Consider the following 22,513-nt stretch of genomic DNA (forward strand, 5'->3'; position numbering starts at 1 on the left):
GTCAAGATTCCAGAATACACAGTTAACATTTACTAGCACTTACTGTATGCCAGGCTGAAGGCTTTATCTCCTTAATCCTCAGAATACCCTTAACAGTGTTGACATATGAGGAAAGGTAGGGTTTGGAGAAGTTCTATAACTTGCCCAATAGGAACTTTAACTGGGACTCACGTTCTTTAATGCATTTCAGGGTTTCACTTGTATATTAAAAAAAAAAAAAAATTCCAAACCAAATTTATTTCTTTCTTTGGGAAACTTTCTTTTTCGTGTTCTAAGTAAAATAGTCTTTGTATTTTACTAAAGACGGCCCACAGCTGTGCATACATGAGCTAGAGATTTTCCCCAGCAAAACCTGTTGTTAATGCATCTCTAAAGCATATTTTAAATCATTAAAATACATAGTTTATTTTAGTACTCTTTCTTTTCTCTTTCCTTTTTTAAATTTGAATGCAGTCACAGTGGCTCATGCCTGTAATCCCAGCATTTTGGGATGCCAAGGCAGGCAGATCACGAGGTCAGGTCTTCAAGACCAGCCTGGCCAACACGGTGAAACACTGACTCTACTAAAAATTAGCTGGGCATGGTGGTGCATGCCTGTAGTCCCAGCTACTTGGGAGCCTGAGGCAGGAAGATCGTTTGAACCTGGGACCGGGAGGTTGCAGTGAGCCAAGATCGCGCCACTGCACTCCAGCCTGGTGACAGAGCAAGACTTCATCTCAAAAAAAAAAAAAAAAAAAAAAAAATCTGAATGATTAAACTTTAATTTTTGGACTTAACCTTTGCCAACAGTCTTCTCTTCCTTCCTACCTCAGCTGCTCAAACCCATGGTTACTCCCGAGGACCTGACTCAAGACCTCACTCTTCATCCAACATCACTTCCAAAGCTTGTCACTGTATCCACCCACGCTCTCCCTGGCATACACAGACAAACCACAACAGTGCTTTGATCCTGTCCTCCACTTCCTGTGCTCCACTGCACCCAGGCAGCTGATCATGATCCCACACCAGGATGACAGTGCTTATAGTCCTGGTCACCCCCTCAGGTGTGCCCTAAATGCAACCTAATATTTACACTGCTGCATTTCTCTAGCCCATGCCCTTTCCCATTCCCCTGCTCAAGCATTTCCTACCTTTCTTCTAGCCTCCGACCTCCATACCCTCTCCCCCTTCATTCTCAGCTGACGACATAGCTTCATATTCCCCTGAGAAAATCAAAAGAATCAGAAAATAATTTCTAAAAGTGCCAATCTTTGCCCCTACTGCCTATTATGGATAAACTGACTTGTAAGGAAAAACAGACCCGCTCCTGAAACCCAGCTCCTCACGCCATCTCACATATACAAGGGCATTGCTCCAGTAATTCTCCTCTCTTTTTCTGCATCATTTAATCCCTTCTCTCAACTGGATTATTCTCCTCAGCCCACAGTCTCTTTCTCCTAAAAAAGCCATTTCCTTTTTTTTTTTTTTAAAAAAAAAAAAAAAAAAAAAGCTTTACCTTGACTCCAACCCCCTCCAGCCATTGCTTCATTTCCCTCCTCTCGTTTAAAGGGTTTGTTTTAGATGCTGATTTTATTTTAAAGCTCAAACTTGCTAATGGATTGGCAATGGTACTCTTTTAATATTAATATGATAACTAGCATCTATTAAGGGCTAATTATGTGCTAACCACTGCGCTAAACTGTCAAGGAAATTGTCACAGCAACCTCTCTGCTGTTCCCCATCTCTTTTTTTCCTGCTGCTCACTTTGCCCTCACTCCCTTCCTTCCAGCTGGAATGTGTCAGCTGTTCTGGGAGTGCTCATTCCTGGAATGTGTCAGGTGTGTCTCTTCCTCAAAAAAAAAAAAAATAGGTCCAGATACATTGTCCTACCAGGATTTTCAAGTGTTCCCAACCTTTTGCAAGGAAGGGTCCATGAGGTCAAAACACCATTTTCACAATAATCCTAAAACCTACACGGCTTTTAATATTCGGCAATGCAGTCAGAAAGCTCTACAGACACATTTTTTAAACTTGAATGTAGAACCATTTTATCAGTTTTTATGAGAGCTGCCAAGAAATACCAGATTTTTCTTCCCATAATAGCTAAGAACTATCACTCGATCCCCTTGTATCAACTACACCTGAGTAAATAAGTAAAAACAGCAGATAACCTGAGGTTCTGCACTTAAAAGTATTTCAGCAGATGCTTGGTTTAACCAGAGAACTGTTTAAAGTATTCAATCTTCAAAAATAATTTGGATTTTATGCCTGGAGTTAGCAGTAACTAAAACTGCCTTAATTACATCTCCTACAGAACTACTGTCACACAAAGTTGAAGTCTGAATTACGTCTGGATCTCACAAGGGAGGACATCATAAGGACACCTCCCAAGTGGATGGAGGTGTGGGGAACATGTACTGCAGCCCTCACTCCCACCCACATCAAAGACTGATGGAACACATGTCTTTGGTTCCCCCAAGAAAAGCTACAAAAGCTTTTCCCCCTTAAAATCTAGGGTATTTTTTTTTTTTTTTGACACTGGTAATACAATTGTATAACTGGTCTTGTTGCTCTGGCTACCTGGGATCAAATTTACAACTCATCTCTAGCTGTGCAAGACACCCCACTCTATGTATCAGCCTTCTAACCTTCCTCCTGTCCTCCTAATTTCATAGTTCTCTAGCCCTATTTTACCTAAGCTTAATACACAGTGTGGAATATAAACCATTTTGAGTATGTTGAAAAATGCGGGGAAATAATGGTATATAGTAAATAAAAATAAATCAAACAGAAGTAGGAAAAGGGAGATATCTGTAACATTTGGATGGATAAAAATGCCTGCCTTACAGTGGGAACAGAGAAGCATTTTGCATGACTGCACAGAGAACGACAGTGACAGAGAACACAACTGGAATACCATGGCATTGGTTCTGCCTAGGGTGCTTTGAGTCCAGATGTCTGCATAGATAGCTTCTGTCATTTCACTAAGATCTCTGTTCAAATATTACCTTATCAAAGAGTCTATCCTGGTCAATTCAACCAAAATATTCACACACACACACACACACACACACACACACACACACACAGCTCTCCTTCTCCTTTTACCCTGCTTTATCTTCCTTCATTATGCTTATGAACACCAGCTATATGATAAAACTGTGTCTGTTTGTGTGTTAATTAACTTCTCCCTTGATAGACTATAAGCTCTGTAACAGCGGGGCTTTTATGTTCTTTTACCATCCCAGAACCTAGAATAGAACTCAATAAAAATTGGTTGAATGAATAGAAAGGTCATTTAGTATCAAATTAGGAAAGACTAATTTAGACTTTATCCACCAGTAATGGGCAATGTCTAAGAGCTTATGCAAAATGTATTATGTATCATATTTCTCTTTTATAAAGATAACTCTGGCAGTGGAGTAGAGTATGAAGAAGAGAGGAAATACATGGCAAAAATCCAAATGACAGATAATAAAGGTTAAATGAAGTTAAGGAAAGCAGCAAATGGAAAGGGAGAAATGAATTCATGAGAGATTCATGCAGCAAAGGGACAGTATATCATAATGACACAGGAGTTAAGAAGGAATTACTTAGACAGATAGCAAATGTATGGGAGTCCTCAGTAAGGCTTTTCTTTTTAATGAAAAGCAGCCCCAAAGCATTTTCTAATAAAGAGCAGCCTATAAGCTGGGAGCTTGCATGGGTGAATGCCAGCAGGAACTAAGGACTAGACATTTTCAAGATGGCAGTTCCATCTTCCCTTCTCTGCCAGCCACGTGTATTGTAAGGAGCAGACAAGATGGCACAGAGCAACTGGAAAGCCCAGTTGCATAAGATTAGGGTGGGGCAACCAGCCTTCCACATGTGCTATGTAAACATCATACGTGACTGAACCAGTCTGTGAGCCCCAAGTAAATCAGATACCACCTCCTCAAATTAGACTGTAAAACTCGGTACATTTGCCACAAGCCGGTCCTTTCTGCTAGGAGACCCCTTCCTCTGTGGAAGAAGTTGTTTCTCTTTCTCTTCTATTCTACCTATTAAACCTCCCCTCCTAAACTCCTCCTGTGTGTCCATGTACTACATTTTCCTGGAATGTGACAAGGAACCCCAGGGTATATACCCCAGATAATGCAGCTGCTTCGGTAACAGTTAAATCAGGCATCAAACAAGTCACTTGATATATATAACCCGTGGCATGTTACTTATCTAATCTTTGCTTCCTTATTTCTAAGAAGGAGAGAATAACTGTACTTACCTACCTCAAAGATTTATCATGAGGATTACATAAGATCTAAGATATGCAGAATTGACCAAATTTGGTGACCACTGACAATGAGTGAGGTCCCTGTGGGTAGGGATGTGTCTCTTTCATACACTTCTAAATCCCCAGCACCTAACACTATGCCTGGTGATAGCAGGCACTGAATGGGTATTTGATGAAAGCAAATGAATTAATGATGGTGATTAGCAAGACAAAAAGTCAAGGTTAATTATAAGGCAATCCCTTCTATATAAGGCAGTTTATTCTATAGGATACAAGGCTGTGGAGCAAAATTTGGTGGGGAGTAAGGAGACTGTACACAAATCAGTTCTGTTTGAGAACATGGAGGCTGAGATGGCTAGGGGATCCCTACAGGAAATGTCTGGTAGGCAAAGGAACTACAGGCCCAGATCTCAGAAGTAGAGACTAGAAAAAGACCCATAGAGCTGGTGGTCAAAGCCTAATCTAACTGATCAAATTAACTTAGGAAAAGGCAGAGTTAAGGCTTCTAGGAAACAAAAACATTTGGCAATAGATAAAGAAATCAGGGATAGAGGCTAAGAGGCAGTGAAGAGACAGTAAGAAAGATAAGAGAACTTGGCCAGGCTAGTGGCTCATGCCTGTAATCCCAGCACTTTGGGAGGCTGAGGTAGGTGGATTACCAGAGGTCAGGAGTTTGAGACCAGCCTGGCCAACATGGCAAAACCCTGTCTCTACTAAGAATACAAAAATTAGCCAGGCATGGTGGCATGCACCTGTAATCCTAGCTACTCGTGAAGCTGAGGCAGGAGAATCACTTGAACCTAGGAGGCAGAGGTTGCAGTGAGCTGAGATTGTGCCACTGCACTCCAACCTGGGTGACAGTGAGACTGTCTTAAAAAAAAAAAAAGATAAGAGAACTTAAACTTTGAAAGCAAAAGAAGATGTGAGAAGAAAGTGGTCAATAGCATCCAAATTGGCAGGAAGCAGCTGACTGAAAACTAGAGACCACTGGATTTTAGCAATTAAAATTATTAAGGGCCTTTGCAAAAGAAGTTTCATAAAATAGCAGCTGGGGCCAAAGCGAGGCTGTAATAGTATGAAGAGTAGATAGAAGCTGAAGAGGGGCAGACTGGAAGGCTCTTAGAAAGACCATTTCAAGATTAAGTAGAACTGGCCATACAAGCACCACAGAATTGGCTAAGATTAAGTAGAAGTGGCCTAAAAGCCAACCTGGCCAGTTATTTCCACTGCCACCTCCAAGTGGTCATTCAGTCTTATTAAAATATTTTTTCATAAGCCACTTGAAGGCTGAGCGCAGTAGCTCACACCTGTAATCCTATCACTTTGGGAGGCCAAGGCAAGCAGATCACTTGAGGTCAGGGGTTCAAGAACAGCCTGGCCAACATAGTGAAACCCCATCTCTACTAAAAATACAAAATTAGCCACACGTGGTGGAGCGTACTTGTAATCCCAGCTACTAGGGAGACTGAGGCAGGAGAACTGCTTAAACCCGGAGGTGGAGGTTGCAGTGAGCCAAAATCACGCCATTGCACTCCAACCTGGGCAACAGAGAGAGATTCTGTCTCAAAAAAAAAAAAAAAAGACACTTGAAAAATTGTCAAAAAAATTGTCAAAAAAAAAAAATCAGTGGTATGTATAGGCCACACCACTAATTAAATTACGTAAAAGACACACACAGGAGTAATTATCAGAATTTTAATACCAATTTTTAAAATAATTATAATAATTATAGATATAAAAACATACTTTCTATTTCTTTAATCATCTTACAAGGTAGAAATACTACATCCAATTTGGAAATGAGAAATCCTCAATTCAAAGTGATGACGTGTATTGCTCAGAGTATGCTAACTGCTAACTGCTACAGCAAACAATGCCCAAATCTCAGACACTTAACACAATAAAGGTCTATTTCCCCCTCATGTCACAATCCAATGTGGCTAATGGGATTCAGAGAGGAGCACAAAGGGCTCTGCTCCATGAAGTCATTCAGGAATATAGGCTCCTTCCACTGGATAATCTACATCTACCTGGCAGGTGAGGTAAAATACAGGGCATGGTGAGTCCCACAAACAGCTTGAGAGGCTGACAGACATCACTCTTACCTGTATTTCACTGGCCAGAAGTCAGTTACATAGCTTCATCTATCTGCAAGGGGAAAAGGAAGTCTACTGGTGGATGAAGAACAGAAAAATACAGGTATCGGTGGGCACAACATTCTCTGTCCCGTTAAGGAACATGTCTGAAGTCATCTAAAAACACAAAAAGTATATGAAAGCTGAAAATCAAACCCAACACTTTCTAGTTTCTCCAGAAACCTTGCTATTCTATGCTGCTGGCTCACTTCATTTAATTGAACCCACTGGCAAATTTAACATTTCTCCAGATGAAAATGACAGCAGCTGATTTATATTCAAGAGTTCAATATAACTGTGGAATTATAATGTGTATACAGTAAGTCCTTGCTTAACAACATCAATAGGTTCTCAGAAACTGTGATGTTAAGTGAAATGATATACAGTAGGTCCTAGAATAACACTTTTTCATGCAACATTATTTCATTATAACAACGAGAAAGAAAATTGGCTTGTTATACGTCATTTCACTTAAAGTCAGTTTCCATGAATCTATCAACGATGTTAAGTGAGGACTTACTATATATACACATATGTATTTTTTTCATCTATCTACTATTTTCTGACCTGCAGTTCCCGTTCACAAATCAATGGTTTTAACCTTCTGAGGGGCATAAACACAAACTTTGAGGGGGCCCTCTAAAACCCAACCAAACCAGGGATGCATGAACCTCAGGCTAAGAACTGTTCTCTGTAGTACCTTACTTTTGACAATGTTAACTCACTTTCAACTTTCTACCTGCTTCGCCCAACTTCCTTCAGTCCCACTGACCTCCTCTTTGCAACTGCTGTTCCTTCTGCTTATCCTGCTCTTCCCCCAGAGGTCCACATGGCTCATTGCCTAAAATCCCTTCCCACTCACCTCCACTCACAGCCATGCTTTATTTCTCTCTATAGCACTTCTCACCTTCTCATATAGTATGCATTTCACATATCTACAGGTTCATAAATTCTCCCTGCAAGAAAATGTGAGCCCCATGAGGACAGAGGTTTTTATGTATTTTTTGCTTACTGCTCTATCCCTGGCACCTACAACAGTACTTGGAACACCATAGTTATTTCTTCAAATGCATGAATTGAGGAGCAACAAAGGAGTAAACTGAGAAGGGGCACACAGGAAGAGACAGGGTACTGAACATGTTCCCATTCTGAAGATGAATTCACAGGTGTTCATTTTGCCATTATGCTTCACAAACTACAGAGATATTATACATTCTTATGAGTATCAAATACTATATTACATAATTTTAAAGTACTACATGAGTATAGATGAACAATGCAACTCAAATCACCATGCCTGCTCAGATATAAACTCTTATACTTTTTCTCACCTAATTAAAATAGTGAGATGGAGAAAAGGAGGCCAAAAAAGAAAAATCCTGTTGTTTTCGTTCCCTAGAGAGGTAAAAATAAATTTTACTCATATTTTTCACCAAATATGTTTTAATAGGCCATGTGGAAAATTATTTCACGTTTTTTTAACAATATATCATGACCTTTCAAAAATAGCACCTTACCTTATAGAAGTGAAACTAACAGTTTTCTTTGAAAACCTATTTGCGGAGTTAGGTAACTAGAAGCATTTTCTCCTAACACAGTCCTTTTAAAGGTACTTTAAAAAGTCTCAATAATTTTTGTTTAATTCAAATAAATATAAATTTCAGCTGAAGTTTTTTATTCCAAAATTTACTTTTCAAATGTGCAGTCATATATGTGTCACTAAAAACACAGGATCCAAATGCAAAAAGGCATTATGAAACCCAAAACACTGATGAGAGATATGTTCACAGATTAAACAAATTAATAAAAGCAGGAGCAGGAAGAAGGAGGAAAAGAAGGAAGAGGAGAAGGGGAATTTAAGGGAGAAGAGAGAGAGGGAAGGGAAGGGGAAGGAAAGAGGGGCCAAGAGAAGCAAGCAGCCTGCCTGCCTGCACACACACACGTTTCACTGCCCAAGAAGCTACGAGGCTACTGAAAGCAAGGCATCTGGAAGCCACCCATTTTAATCCATTGTGAAAGGGATGTAGGTACAATCATTAGAAGAAACTGCTTTTGAGTTCCAGCTTTGCCAATTACCCAGTAGATATACAAGCTTGTTCTCAGTACAACTGCCTGTAAAATGCAGGTAACTATACACAACTGTTCCACAAGATCATGTGTAGCAAACTGCTCTGCAACCAATAAAATGCTAAGTAGAAAGGTATTTTCTAAATTTCTGAATTAAATGCACCAAGCTTGTATTTTAAAAGATCTATTATACTAAATTACATTCTGGTGGTCCGAAAAAGTGCTGATACTCAAACGGCACAGTGAGAAGGTCAGGGATTCCAGTTCTACACATGATAAAGTTAACCATATTTCCTCATGTAAAACAGAAGCCTAACAGGTTCCCAAATAGCCACATAACAAAAAGCAGGAGGGAGAGAGTTATTACCATATATGATCATTTGGGAAAAAAAATAAGGAACTATATAAAATGGAAATGATGCACATTAACTCCTAAATTAAGCCTAACAGTCTCCCAAATAGCCACATAACAAAAAGCAGGAGGGAGAGAATTATTACTACATATGATCATTTGAAAAAAAAAAGGAACTATATAAAATGGAAATGATGCACATTGACTCCTAAATTAAAACTACTATCACTAATAGTTGTTGACCATTTTTAAATCACTTGACCAACTCAAAAATACAAATGTTTCTTTCTTTCTTTTGTTTTTAGAGGCAAGGTCTTGCTCTGTCACCCAGGCTGGAGTGCAGTGGTTCCCAGTAGCTGGCACCACAGGTGCCATGATGTCCAGCTAACTTTTGTATTATTTAATGTTTTATAGAGATGAGGCCTCCTTGTTTTGCTACAGTTGGTCTAAGCCTCCTGGCCTTAAGCAATCTTACCAGCTCAGCCTCCCAAATTGCTGGGATTACAGGCAGGAACCACGGTGCCCAGTTACAGATGTGTTTCCAGTGACTACATAGTCACAGAGTAAAATACTCAATATCCAACAAAACCAAACAAATTTGCCAAGGGAAACCGTAATGTACTAACATGTTATGGTCTTTTTCAAAGGTCTATTCTTAGATGTAAAACAAACTCTCTTTAATTAAAACCTTTGCTTATAAACATATTTCCTGAGTAAGTAAAGCCTAACAAATCCAATATGAGTGAAAAACACTGTACCCTGGAAACAGAAAGGAGCCCCACATCCTTCATAATAGTAGTTTCATGTAACCTTCGCCTCTTTACCACAACAGCAAACAAGCAAACTTTAAGTGAAAGAGTTCTAAATTTAGATACTTTCAAACAAGGCATCTTTAAGTTATATGTAAAGGTTTGGTAAATTATTTATTATGTCTCTTATCTTTAATAATGGGATATCATGTTTACCTTGTAATCAAAATGGAAAGAAAGCTGTTATACCATATATTACTGTACTGAGAGTCAGAATTTCCAGTCTATATTTAGTTCACATTAAAATGGAAGCAAAGACGCAAACCAAGCTAAAAATAAAATGTTCTACAAAGTTGAGATTTTTTAAATGGACTGAAATCTAACTTTATTTGGTCCCTTAAATGCGAACTGTATTTAGAAACACCTTAACTTCACAATACTTGGGAAACCTAACTATACTATGTTCCATTTTCTAATATAGGTACCAGTAAACCACAGCCCACAGATTATATCCACGGGCAGTATCCTGCCGGCCACCTGATTTTATATAGTCAACGAGCTAAGAAGGTTTTCACATGTTTAAACTGATTTTTTTTAAATAGGAATAATAATACTTCTTAGCACATAAAAAGTATATGAGATTCAAATTTCAGTGTCCTTAAAGTTTTGTTAGAACACAGAAACTCTTAAATTGTCTATGGCTGCTTTATACTACAATGGCAAAGTAATTTTTTTCTTTTTCTTTATTAAGGTATAATCGACAAAACCTGTATATATTTATGGTATATACAGTGATTTTTGATGTATGTATACATTGTGAAATAACTGAATCAAGTGAATTAATATATCCATCACCTCACATACTTGTTTTTTTGTGGTGAGAACATTTAAGATCTACTCTTAGCAATTTTCAAGTATACAGTGCTTGATTATTAACTACAGTCACCTTGCTGTACAAAAGAATTTATTCTATTCTCCCAAGTAAGAACATATTCCCCAGAATTATTCTGGAGTTCTCCAGTTCTCCCCAGCCCCTCCCTTCTTGGTAACCTCCATTCTCTGAGTTGAATAATTTCAGCAGAGACCTTATGGCCCACAGAATTTAAACTATTTACTATTGGGTCCTTTATGGGAAAAGTTAGATAACTTCTGGCCTGGATGTGTGTTAATTACTTTCTACTCATCACCTATCAAAATGTAAACATTCCTACTTGCTTCTCATTTCATACTGAGTTTCTGAACAACACACCTGTCAGTATCACTTTACTCTCCTTTCCTCATATTCTTCTGGCCATGTTTCTGTTTCCCATCTATTTGGATCACCATGATTCCCATGTTCACACACAGAACTCTGGCTAAACGTTTTAAATAGTATGTCCTAATTTACTCTGCTTCTCTTTTAAATGCTGGACATAAACCATCATGACCCAGTAATGGGCTGCTACCTACAATTTCGAAAACACAGAGCCAAGTCTTCACCAGTGCACTTTACCTAGGGTTTCTGGTGAAAGATAATGTTTTAATGGCACAAATTGTATTTTGTAAGGCAGTGAAAAATGCAAACCAATATTTTCATATACTGCCTTTCCACAAAAGAACAGGAGTTTATTTACGTTACACATCCCTCATATTAAATCAAAATCAAGGTATTAATTGAAGAATGTGATCACTATCCTTAGGGCTTAAAAAGATATTTTTTTATTAAGATTTATATTTTTTTAAATTTTACTTTAAGTTTTGGGATACATGTGCAGCATGTGCAGGTCTGTTATATATGCATACATGTGCCATGGTGGTTTGCTGTACCAAAAATATATCTTAATCCAGGTGGACTACTGGTGTGTTTTTTTGTCTTGTTTTGCGTTTGTTTTTTTCCTAGAGATGGAGTCTCACTGTTGCCCAAGTGAGTCTTGAATTCCTGGGTTCAACCTGTTGTCCTACCTTGGCCTCCCAAAGTGGTAGGATTATAGGCATGAGCCACCATGCTCAGCCTAGATAAAATATTGATGCAAATTTTTGAATATCTTTTTATTGTTTAGATATGTTTACCTAAATTTAGAGACTCATTTGTGGCCATTAGCTGTAAGAAGACATATAACTGTCAAAATAAATAAATAAATGGGAACACAATAAACCTCATCAGGAAGTATTTTTGACACATGAAGCTTCAAGACCTTAGCTGAGATGACTCAAGGGCAGAAAAAGTCATTGAGATAGTTCTCATTTGTTTATAAGGTTTGGTTTATGACGGTTGAACAGTCCTAGGCTGTAAGCCTGACCAATGTTCTTCCAGCCATTCTTGTAAAATGAAAGGCTGCAGCATTCATGGGCCAACAAAGAGCACACAAAGCCTCTTTCACATTCATGTTCAAAACCCAATTCGTCTGAATCTGTATTAATGATGTTTCAAAAATATCTTATTCTCAGTAAATACCTGTAAAATTCTCTACAACAGCACATCTGAATGCAAATCCAAAAACTCAAGAAGGTAAAGGGGAGGAAGAGGTATGACAAGTGTTGGGACTCCATTTTGGCTCTCCTGCATTGGCACCACTTTCACTTCTGTACGTAAGTGACTTTTTGTCTTTGGGAAATAAAGGCAGCCATAAAATTATTTAGTGTTTAGCACCTGAGTGGCTAGATGAGACCACCTGACATTTCACTTAGGTTATTCAGAGAAAGGAAAAAAGTGAAAACCAGGGAACTATTAGAGAGGACAACATAGACAAACAAAGAAACCAGGAAAAAATGGAAAATGAAAATGGGAACAAAAAGCATACTGTATGGAGTTGTGATGAGGGTGCTAAAATATACATGAGGATTTTATTAAGCTACAATGATTTCATTTACTAAAAAATTGTAGTTTTTTGTTTTTTTTTTTAAAAAACTAGTTCCATTCTTTACTTAAAAAGTCATCAAATCCACTATAAAAAAGCTGAGATTAGTGCATTATCCTAAAACAACTCATATTTACTTCTGCAAAGAACTGGTTAATTAAACGATGACATTTTAGGTTGAACCATACGAAGCATTCCATAGTTGGCCAGTTTTGACCTACTGACAGAGCAGAATAGATGAACAAGAACTGTTTGTGTTGTCTTAAATATGACTGGGCTTCGAGCTAATCTTAGGGCCTACCTCTCCTCCAGGTGCTCCCATGTTACACACCTGTGGAAGGGACACAGAAAGCATTTGTCTTTTTTTAAGATCCTTCCCTTAATTGTCATCTGGATCATAATTTAAGACTGGGAACGAACAGTTAAATTTAGCAGTTCTCATTCTATAAATTCCCTATTGTTCTCACATCCTTCCCTAAGAATCAGTATATGTGAATAAAAGACGTAAATGATGAAGTCTGTGACATACATGAACAGTCCCGACTGTAGGAGGTAGGGTATGAGGCTGAAGTTCACTGGTCTCAGAAATCTTATACCCTGATCTCAGGTGTTCATATATGAAAATGTTGATGAACTTACATGCACTCTAACATACGAGAAAGTGTAAAATGCAGAATTTCTGACATTCAATACACTGTTGAAATTCAAGCAACATTTCATTTCATAATAAAAAATTATCTCTCATCATGGTAAAATATATGTGCTAAATGTTATTAGAAAGTCCGACAGAAAATAAAAAATAATGTGCTTTTAAAATTTACTTTTAGTCTCCATAAACATATAATCTTAGCTATTACAATGAGTGCATGAAACCTGTAAAATATAGTGGTACTCCCAACAAATTTGTTTGACTTGATTCACTTCAGTTTACAGCCACCTCTAAGTTTTCTTTCAAACAGTATATATCTACTGGTTAATATTGATAAATATGCATGGAATTTTGACCATTTCATATAAATATGTAACATACACATTTGTTTGTTTGTTTTTGTTTTTAAGAGACAGGGACTCGCTTCATTGCTCAGGTTGGAGTGCAATGGCCCAATCTCAGTTAACTGCAGCCTTGAACTCCTGGGCTTAACTGATCCTCAAGCACCCTGTTCTCTCAAAGTGCTGAGGTTACAGGCGTGAGCCACCATGCCCAGCCCCTATACAATTTTTTATCTTTTTACACCGGCCCCTATACAATTTCTTTGTGATTTTCTGTCGGACTTTCTAATAAAAACATTTAGCACATATATTTTGCCATGATGAGAGATAATTTTTTATTATGAAATTAAATGTTGCTAGAATTTCAAGTGTGTTGAATGTCAGTGCATTTTGTCCATCATTAACAGTTTTATGAACTTTTTTCAGAATTAAGATTTGAAATGTTAAAAAACAGCTTTAGGAAAGTCCCTGTTTAGCCTTAATCTGCTAAAAACACATTAAATGCTATATTCTTAATTTACTACAAACTCAAAAACGTCACCATTAAAAGGAGTTACAAGATGTGTGCTTAACTAAAATGACTGAATCCCTAACTCTCTAGTAAGTGCATCTTGTCAACAGTTGTGTTTGTGTGTTGTTCTTATACACATGTATTTCAGAAAATAATGAAGCAGACTAATACAAACAATCCACTAGCTTTTTTTGTGTGGTTGACAGTCTAAACTGTTGCCCAGACTGGAGTGCAGTGGCGCAATCTCTGCTTGCCGCAACCTCCGCCTCCCAGATTCAATCGATTCTCCTGCCTCAGCCTCCCGAGTAGCTGGGATCACAGGTGTGTGCCCCAAAGCCCAGCTAATTTTTGTATTTTTAATAGAGATGGAGTTCCACCACGTTGGCCAGGCTGTTCTGGAACTCCTAGCCTCAAGTGATCCGCCTGCCTCGGCCTCCCAAAGTGCTGGGATTACAGGCGTGAGCCACCATGACCGGCCTCCACAAGCATTTAATAAAAATTATGTTTTCAAATTGGAGTTCACTGACCTTGGGGGAAAATTTTTCATAAAAATAGGTGTAGAATGATTTTTTTGCAAATTTATTTTTAAAGATGGTACCCAAATCCAATGATGTTATTGGTTCCCTCTTCAAATTCTTCGTTAAAGTCCCCCACTAACAACAGACTCGCCCTGTGAAGATTTTTAAACTACGATGAAAATGAGAATATATAAACAATCCTTTAATATCAATAAGCATTTGCTTTGTGTATGTTCTTGATCAAATTAAAACTTTACTTTGAGACCTCACAGGTCGACGGCACAAGCTCCATTAACAAGAGTAACACAACAAGGTAATGTCTACACAGCACAGAGTTAACTTTTCATTATTAAAAGGAACCATGGATGCATGGTTCTGGACCTCGCACTTTGTGGGAACCTGCGATACAAAAGCCAGGCCAGCCCTTGAAGCCACACAGGGTGCAGGTAAGTCACGAGCACCGTGTACCACTGGCCTGCCTCGGGGCTTCTGCCTTCCAGACCGCAGCAGAGGGCACAGAGGCAGGAAAGGCTGACCGGAGTCACCTCCCACCTACCCTCTGAGTGGGCCTAAGGGAGAAAACAGAGGGGCTCACTGCAGAGTGGGCTGGTTGGCCCTGCACACACGCACGCTCCCCAGAACGGCAAAGAGGAAAAACTGAAACTCTCCTTTCAACTTCCCTAAGTGGGAAATCGCGAAGGCACGTCAGCTTTTTCCCACGCTCCCGCCGAGCCGCGGGTTCCCTCCACCCGCCTCAGCCATTCGAACTCCCTGGGAGCCCAAGCTCGCAGCCTCCCGCGCGCCGGCCAGGAATCCTTCCGGCAGTGCCACGATCCGGCGCCCCGGGCCCCGCCGGCCCGGCCCCGCCCCTCCCCGCCCCACCCCGCCCCGCCCGCACTCCAGGCCCCGCCCCACCCACCATCCCCGCCTTCCCGGGATCACCAGGCGCGCTCCTGCGCCCCCCGCGCCCCCGCGGCTCGCCGTCTCCACCCTACCTTGGTCCGGATCTGCCCCGAGGTGGACACCTTGCGGATCAGTTTCTGGGGTCCCTCTTGCTCCGCTTCGCTGTCAGAAGAATCCTCTCCCGGCCCCGCCGAGGCAGCAGCGGCGGTGACCGCGGCGCCGGCCCCGGCGGCTGCTCCTCCAGCAGCGCCCGGAGGGTGGTGCTGGCCTCCGGCCCCAGCCATCCTCTCCGACTCCTGTGGGGACACAGCACCGCCCGGCGAGGGCGGGGGCGGCGGTCAGCGGGTGGGCTCTGCCCCAGCGGAGCACGGAACCCCGTGCCTGGCCGCCGCCGCCATCTTCCGTTCCCCCAGCCGCCCTCGCAGGGGAAGGGTTGCCCGGGCTAGGCGCCCTCCAGGCAGGGGTCCGTCCGGCTCCTCCGCCCGATTCCCGCAGGAGCGGCGGCCGCGGTGGGGCACAGGGGTCGCGGATCCCCGCCCGCCTGGGACCCCTGCGCACCCAGCATCGGATAGGACCAGCGCGGGTAGACAGGATGGGGTGACAGGGTTTGGGGCAACCTCCCTTCCACTCCCTCTATGGTCTGGGGTCCCCAGGATGGACAGTCCTTGCGGTCTGGAAGGCAGAAGGGGGAGGAGGCAAGAAACCTCTGCAGCCCACCCCGCAGTGGCGATGCCAGCACCCCCTCACTTCGGGGCAGCAGGGACAACACTGGTCCCTGGGGATGAATGGAAACCTGGAGCTTCCTCCCGGCACCCTTGGGTACACCCGCCACCTTCTGGACCTCGAATCTCTCCAGAGACACTTGGGCCTCGCCGCGCGGTTCCAGCTGCATAAGTCTCCTCTGCCCTCGAGACAGTCGGGTGCTGCCCCTCGTCGGTCTCCTGACCCCCAGCCCCACTCCCGAAACTGTACCTCTCCCGCCTCCGCCCGGGAGTCAGGTCCTCTTAGCTCTCCCGACAGCGGCATTGAGTTTGTGGCCCACCCCCACCCCCATCCGGCGCACACGGAAGAGAAGAGCATTTTCCGGGAGGTTCAGCTCCACTCTGAGCACTTTTCGTCCAGAAAGAGCCATCCCCATCGGCTACAGGAAACTGGGCAGGGCGTGAAGCAAGCACAGAAACAAGGGACTACACGCAGCCCAAGACGACAGAATTCACAAGAACTGTCTAAGCTGAGGCGCTAACCCAGACTGCCTGGAAGAAAACAATACACTCCGGCCCTGAGAACACCAATAACCAAGACAAAAAGCCTTGGAAGTCCTGGCAGAGCCACTCCCTAGCCCGCACTAGAGCAGGAGGAAATGGGATCAACAGGCTGTAGCCACCGCGCACAACTCCCCTGAGAGCTGGCGGAGCGGGCACTTGGGAACCGCGGACTGGCAGCAGGTTGTGCACGCTCAACGTCAAAGAACCCTCACAGGTGTGAGGGGGTTGGGGGAGAAGACACTAAAAGGACAGATCCCTCTTGTCATCCAAAGAGAACACCAAACGGGTGTTAGCTATATTTTTTAATAGGGCAAAAAGTCCCTGCCAGACTGTGGAGTCTCTCCACCTGGGGAAAGCAATCTCTGTTAGCATGTTCATGTCGTTCACTACCCATTCATTTCCTATTTTTTCAGTTGACATGACCTTTAAGGTTCCTCCAAACTAAGGTTCTTTTTTTTTTTTAACTTGCAGTCTTAATCCCAACAAGAAATTTGATTTATCAGAGCTAACAGTTCTCAGAAGTTTTAAGACATAGTATGCAATCCCAATACTGGACATCACATTGTAAATTAAATTCATTAAAATGTAAAATGTGTTTAGTTTAAATCTTTAAAGACAGGAGGTTGCTGCTAGGTAATAACAGAGAGGCTACTTCTGTAGCTTCTGTTTCCTTTAGGAAAGGAAGGAGTTGGGCAAAAGCTTTAAGAGCGCTTAGAGCTCTACAAATATGTAATTCTTTATCTACAAAGAACATATTGCTGGAAATTCTTGAGAAAAATAATCCAAATAATGGCCTTCATCCCCACCTGTATGGTCATGGACAAGTCCAATATTTTGGCAACGTAGACAAGGACACGTAGTAAAGGGTCTTTTGAAAGAATAACCTTTGTTTAGTCCACTCTTTTAAAAATGTAAAGAAACTGAGGCCCCAAATCACAAACTGGGACCAAAGTCACAATCGTGCCGTTACTATTCTAATGTTCTAATCATGTTACCACACTATATAACAAAAGGAAGTTTGTCAGTTACCATATACTTCTATTCATACTTTGTGTTTTATACAGCAACATTTTCCAGAATCTAAGCAGCGGGTGATTAAACTGAAAGGCATTATCTAATGCCCAGGCTGATTTTGTGATTTTAAGAGGTCAGATTATATCTCACTCTTTGATTCGAATGCTGATTGCTTAAAAATACTTCAATAGTTTCATATCCCAGAGCTGAGCCATTAATACCTCAAAGTAAAGGTATTCCTTACTCATAAAGATTTAACCTCAGAGCCAGCTTCACACTCCTGCAATCACCTCTTCTGAAGAGCCAGTTTCAAAGAATCCATTATTTATGGTACCTGACTTACTGGCTTCTTCTCAGGTCTGTAAATTAGAAGTTTTTAGAATGAATATCTAATATGTGCACTGTGTATCTGCAATGTACTTCACCTTCCTTAAAAGTATTACAACAACGTCAAGGTCTCAATCTTTCCAACTGTTTCAACCATGTAGCTCAAAATGGCAACTGAAACAGATTTCAAATAGGTGGTATCTTACATTATTTATTTGATTTATAAGAATTCCTTGGCCTCTTCCTTAGTGATTTCAGATTTTCTAATAATTGCTTAGATGCATCTTACATATTTCTTTTATATTTACTTTGAAATCTCTGTTCAGAACACATCACAAACACACTATTAAAGACTTGAACATAAGCTCTGTAGACACTGCATTTAGGATGATATGAAAATAGGAGGTAGCTACCCCTAAATTAGGTTTTTACTTAATACAGATACTGGCCCATTAAAAAAAAAGAACTGAAGATGTGTAAGTCACAGCCAAATTTCATAGTGATACCAACTTTATGAATATTAGCGTATTATTTAATACAGAGGTATTTTGAAATATATTTTTACTAATCACTACTCATAACAAAAGGGGTTTTAATACCCATTGGCAACTTTTAAATCTCATATGTTCTATGGTTTCATATTAAATATTACATCATAAATATGCAGAATGTTACATTTTATATCCTGAAGAGCTCAAGTCGGCACTTAAAATATAACTGTGTTCTAGGACTTGCATTCCTAATCAATTAGGAACCATGCAATTAAAGAATACTGCAGGTTGAACAAGTACAGGCAGTGGGAAGCTGCTTTCATTAAACTTAAGAACTCTTTTCATAATATACTAATTTGCTACATATTAAGAATTTAACATTCAAAACTTTAACCTATTAACATTTCCTTAGTTGTTACCTAATGAGAAAGCTTTGGGGATTAATCATGATATTAACTGCATATACATATGGTCATCCTTGTACCTGAGACAAAAACCTTTCATCATCTAGATCTAATGCAAAGATTTATAAACATCATTTATATTTTGACCCCTTTTCCTTTGAAACTCTTTCCTTCCTAATTTTCCTTTAGACCCGGATACTTTTATCAGCGCTAACTAGTATAAAACCATTTCAAAATAAAGCAAAAAATTTTTTCCTGTTTGTAGAGACAAGGTCTTGCTCTCTTGACCAGGCTGGAATGCAATGGCCAATCACAGCTCACTGCATCTTTGAACTCAAAGGCTCCTCTGGCATCAGCCTCCCAGGGTAGTCCCAGGATAGCTGGGACTATAGATATGCATCACTAGGCCTGGCTAGATTTTTGTTGTTGTTGTTTTGTAGATGCAGGGTCTGGTTGTCTTCCGTAGGCTGGTCTCAAACTCCTGACCTCAAAAGATCCTCCCACTTTGGCCTTCCAAAGTGTTGGGATTATAGGCGTGGGCCTCTGCGCCAAAAGCAAATTTAATAAGTGTACTCTAGCATCCCCCAACTAAGGACTACTTTGTGTAAATACTTCCACATTTTTGAAGTATTGGCTAGAATTCTACCTACCTATTTTCCCCCAGTAAGGATTGTTTGGCTAAATATCCTTCTACCCACTCATGCCTACCACTTAAGTATTTTTTAATTGGTTAGAAATTTAGGTTATGCCTCTATTTCCACTGAAATGTGATTGCATTTCAAAGCTAGCATTAAAGAATCTACACAGAAACTTAGAATGCTAACAATTATCTTCTTTAGGCCCAATAATTTAGCCAGAATAGTAAGATTGATCGTTTATCTAAATGGTTCGCTTAACTAAATAACTTCAGTTCATCTCCCAGTTGTATAGTAAACTTCAGCAACAGCTCAATGTGGCTGTGTTTTAAGACAGAAGTGCTGTTTGTTCCCTTTACTGTTTGTCAGCATCAATTACGATGTTGTGTTTACTCTTCTGCCTGAATAGTTCCATGCAGAATCACACCATCATGTTTTAGGTTCCATCAAAAATAAGGAAGGGCCAGGAGCAGTGGCTCACACCAGTAATCCTAGCACTTTAGGAAGCTGAGGTGGGCAGACTGCTTGAGCCCAGGAGTATGAGGCCAGCCTGGTCAACATAGCTGGGACTATAGGTACCAGGCACTATAGGTGCCTACAGGAACCTGGGACTATAGGTGTGCACCACCAAGCCCATCTGTACAAGGAAATTCAAAATTAGCCTGGCATGGTGGCACACACCTATAGTCCCAGCTACTCAGGAGACTGAGGCAGGAGAATCGCTTGAGCCGGGAGGTAGAGGTTGCAGCGATCTGAGAATCAGGCCCCTGCACCAGCCTGGGTGACATGGTGAGGCTCTGACCCAAACAGTGAGGAAAGTAAACGGTTTCATGTATGCTGTTGTTATTCATATATGTCCTTATATTATCCAGTAAGGGATAATGCAACAGGATATGTTGACACAGAATGAATATTAAATGTATTCAATATGACTCAGTATTGAACATTCCTTTTTATAAATGTAAATGAGCATACGTTTATAATAAAGCATTAAGTTGCCTATATTTGAATTTAAAAAGCAAATTTTACATAACTCTGACCTGTAATCCTAGCTCTTTGAGATGCCATGGCAGAAGGATCCCTTAAGGCCACAAGGAAGACCAGCCTGGGCAATGTCGCCAGATGCCATCTCTATAAAAAAAAACCCAAAATGAGCCAAGCATGGTGGAATGTGCTTATAGTCCTAGCTACTCAGGAGGCTGAGGCGGACGGATCCTTTGAGTCCAGGAGTTCCTGGCTACAGTGAGCTGATCACAGTACTGTATTCCAGCCTGGACAACAGAGCCAGCCCCTGTCTCAAAAAAACAAACACAAAAGTTTTTAAATAGAAAAACTTTGAAATGGAATCCAAGTAAAAGCAGGTATTCCTAACCTGAGGTCTTTGAGGATCCACCGACTGGTCTTAAAGAGATCTGTGATACTCTTGAAGTGGTATTAAAATGTTTTACATAAATACACACACATAAATACATATAATATGTATGTACGTGACACATATGATGTCACATAAGTGCCTGTTTGAGGGAAAGAGGGTTCATAGCTTTGATCAGATTCTTAAACGGATTGCTGACCCCCAAAAAGGTCACAAATCCCCAATTTTGATGGATTTTGTGTCCTTTCAAAAGATATTTAGATTAAGCTGTCTCTACACCGCCCCTTGCTCCAAATGCCTGAAAGAGTTAACATTTAAACACTCTTTTTTCTCTAATGTATCCCACACTTATCTTTATATGCCACTTTTTAGTAATTTGGATAAACTGTCTTTTTTAAGAATTTAAATGAGAATTCTCTTCATTAGTTCTTAGACTTGGTCCTATCTTCTGACCACAGGGGTTCGAATAAAGTCGCTTGTAAGAAGTATTATTTCATCCCACATACCCTAGATCTCTGAATGCATTTTTGGACTTTCTGAATGTAAACTATTAACACATATGAAAAAAGACATTCTGTTTAGTTAAGAACGTTAGGTTTCTGAGGACAAGGATCTGTTTCTCTGTTGTTAGTAACTGCTATCCAACAGTCCTGGAATATAATAGGTGGTGAATGAAAACAGGTACAGAGCAAATTAATACTTTCTGTGGAAAATAAATAAGCATTTTAGCTGTCACTTTCCAGAACGAAAAAAAAAGTTTTTCTCTAATTTTCTAAATGCCAAGTGCTTCTGACATCAGCAGCCTAAAGGAAAATACATACAACCGGATATTTCCATTGCGATTGATGTTGGCTTAAAGTATCAGGTACCTACAGGAAAGTTTAAAAGTAAAGTCACTGAATTTAGTTCTCAATGATCTTTGATTTAAACTTCAAAACTGGACTGTATTTTTAATTTGGAGACTAGCTTAAGCGCCCGTGATAACCACAATGGAAGAAACATGAGCAGATGGGCAACCTGACATGTTCAAATTCACCAAAGCAAAGACAGCTGCACATGCAGAGGGATCAGAGTCGAAGGACGCTTCTGAAAGGTCAGGAATCAGACTGGCCGAGAAACAGACTCTGGGCAAAGGAGCTGACAGCGTATACTAGAAAAGAAAAAGGACAGCCACTGCTGGCACCTGACCTAGCGGCTCTCAACAGGCAGAGGGCCGGCCTTAGCAGACTCGCGGAGTCGCTGGGAAAACAGCATCCGATGAACACGTTGACCGGAACACGGGTGAGGCCAGAAATTTCGGACGGGGCTTTTCAGACTGGCTCAGATTGTCAACCAAGAAGGAGTAGCAAATATCAAAGCGGGGCGTGGAGAGCCAAAATTCGATGCCAGGGAAAAGGCAGCCCACACAGCCTTCCAGAGCTCTGAGTGAGACCGGGGATTCCTGGATGGAATCCCTGGAGGGACGTGAGACGGTTCTGTTTGAATCGGAAGAAAGAAGGAAGTTGAGGTCGTTTGAGGAAACAAATCCAAAGCCCCCCGGTCTCCTCCTCCTTATCCTCGCATACATAAGACACGCACACTCTTGGCTCTTAAAATTACTCAACCTCCGCGTTGTGCGTGCAGCGAAATCCCAGGCGAAAGCGAAGTCAGCTTTCCGCTCCCTCCCCGGCAAAACCCCATGCACCCTCCAGACG

The 22,513-nt window shown here is 40.9% G+C and overlaps 1 protein-coding gene across 4 annotated transcripts in view; it reads right to left on the reverse strand.

Moving 5' to 3' along the window:
* DGKH (diacylglycerol kinase eta) overlaps window positions 1–22,513 on the reverse strand; it is a 192,775-nt gene that overhangs the window by 169,521 nt on the left and 741 nt on the right. For 2 of the 4 annotated variants that reach the window (XM_032294783.1, XM_032294788.1), the window contains exons 1-2: window positions 16,284–20,122; window positions 15,404–15,607 (exon numbers count right to left, since the gene is read on the reverse strand). In XM_032294783.1, coding sequence (XP_032150674.1) covers window positions 15,404–15,607; window positions 16,284–16,391 — 312 coding nt within the window. In that variant the 5' untranslated portion in view covers window positions 16,392–20,122. Of the gene's footprint in view, window positions 1–15,403; window positions 15,608–16,283; window positions 20,123–22,513 lie in introns of those variants that run through there. The other 2 variants (XM_032294785.1, XM_032294784.1) reach the window with 2 other exon arrangements.

The sequence above is a fragment of the Sapajus apella genome, unplaced genomic scaffold, assembly GCF_009761245.1.
Source record: "Sapajus apella isolate SASKATOON/1434 unplaced genomic scaffold, GSC_monkey_1.0 scaffold32, whole genome shotgun sequence".
Taxonomy (NCBI): domain Eukaryota; kingdom Metazoa; phylum Chordata; class Mammalia; order Primates; family Cebidae; genus Sapajus; species Sapajus apella.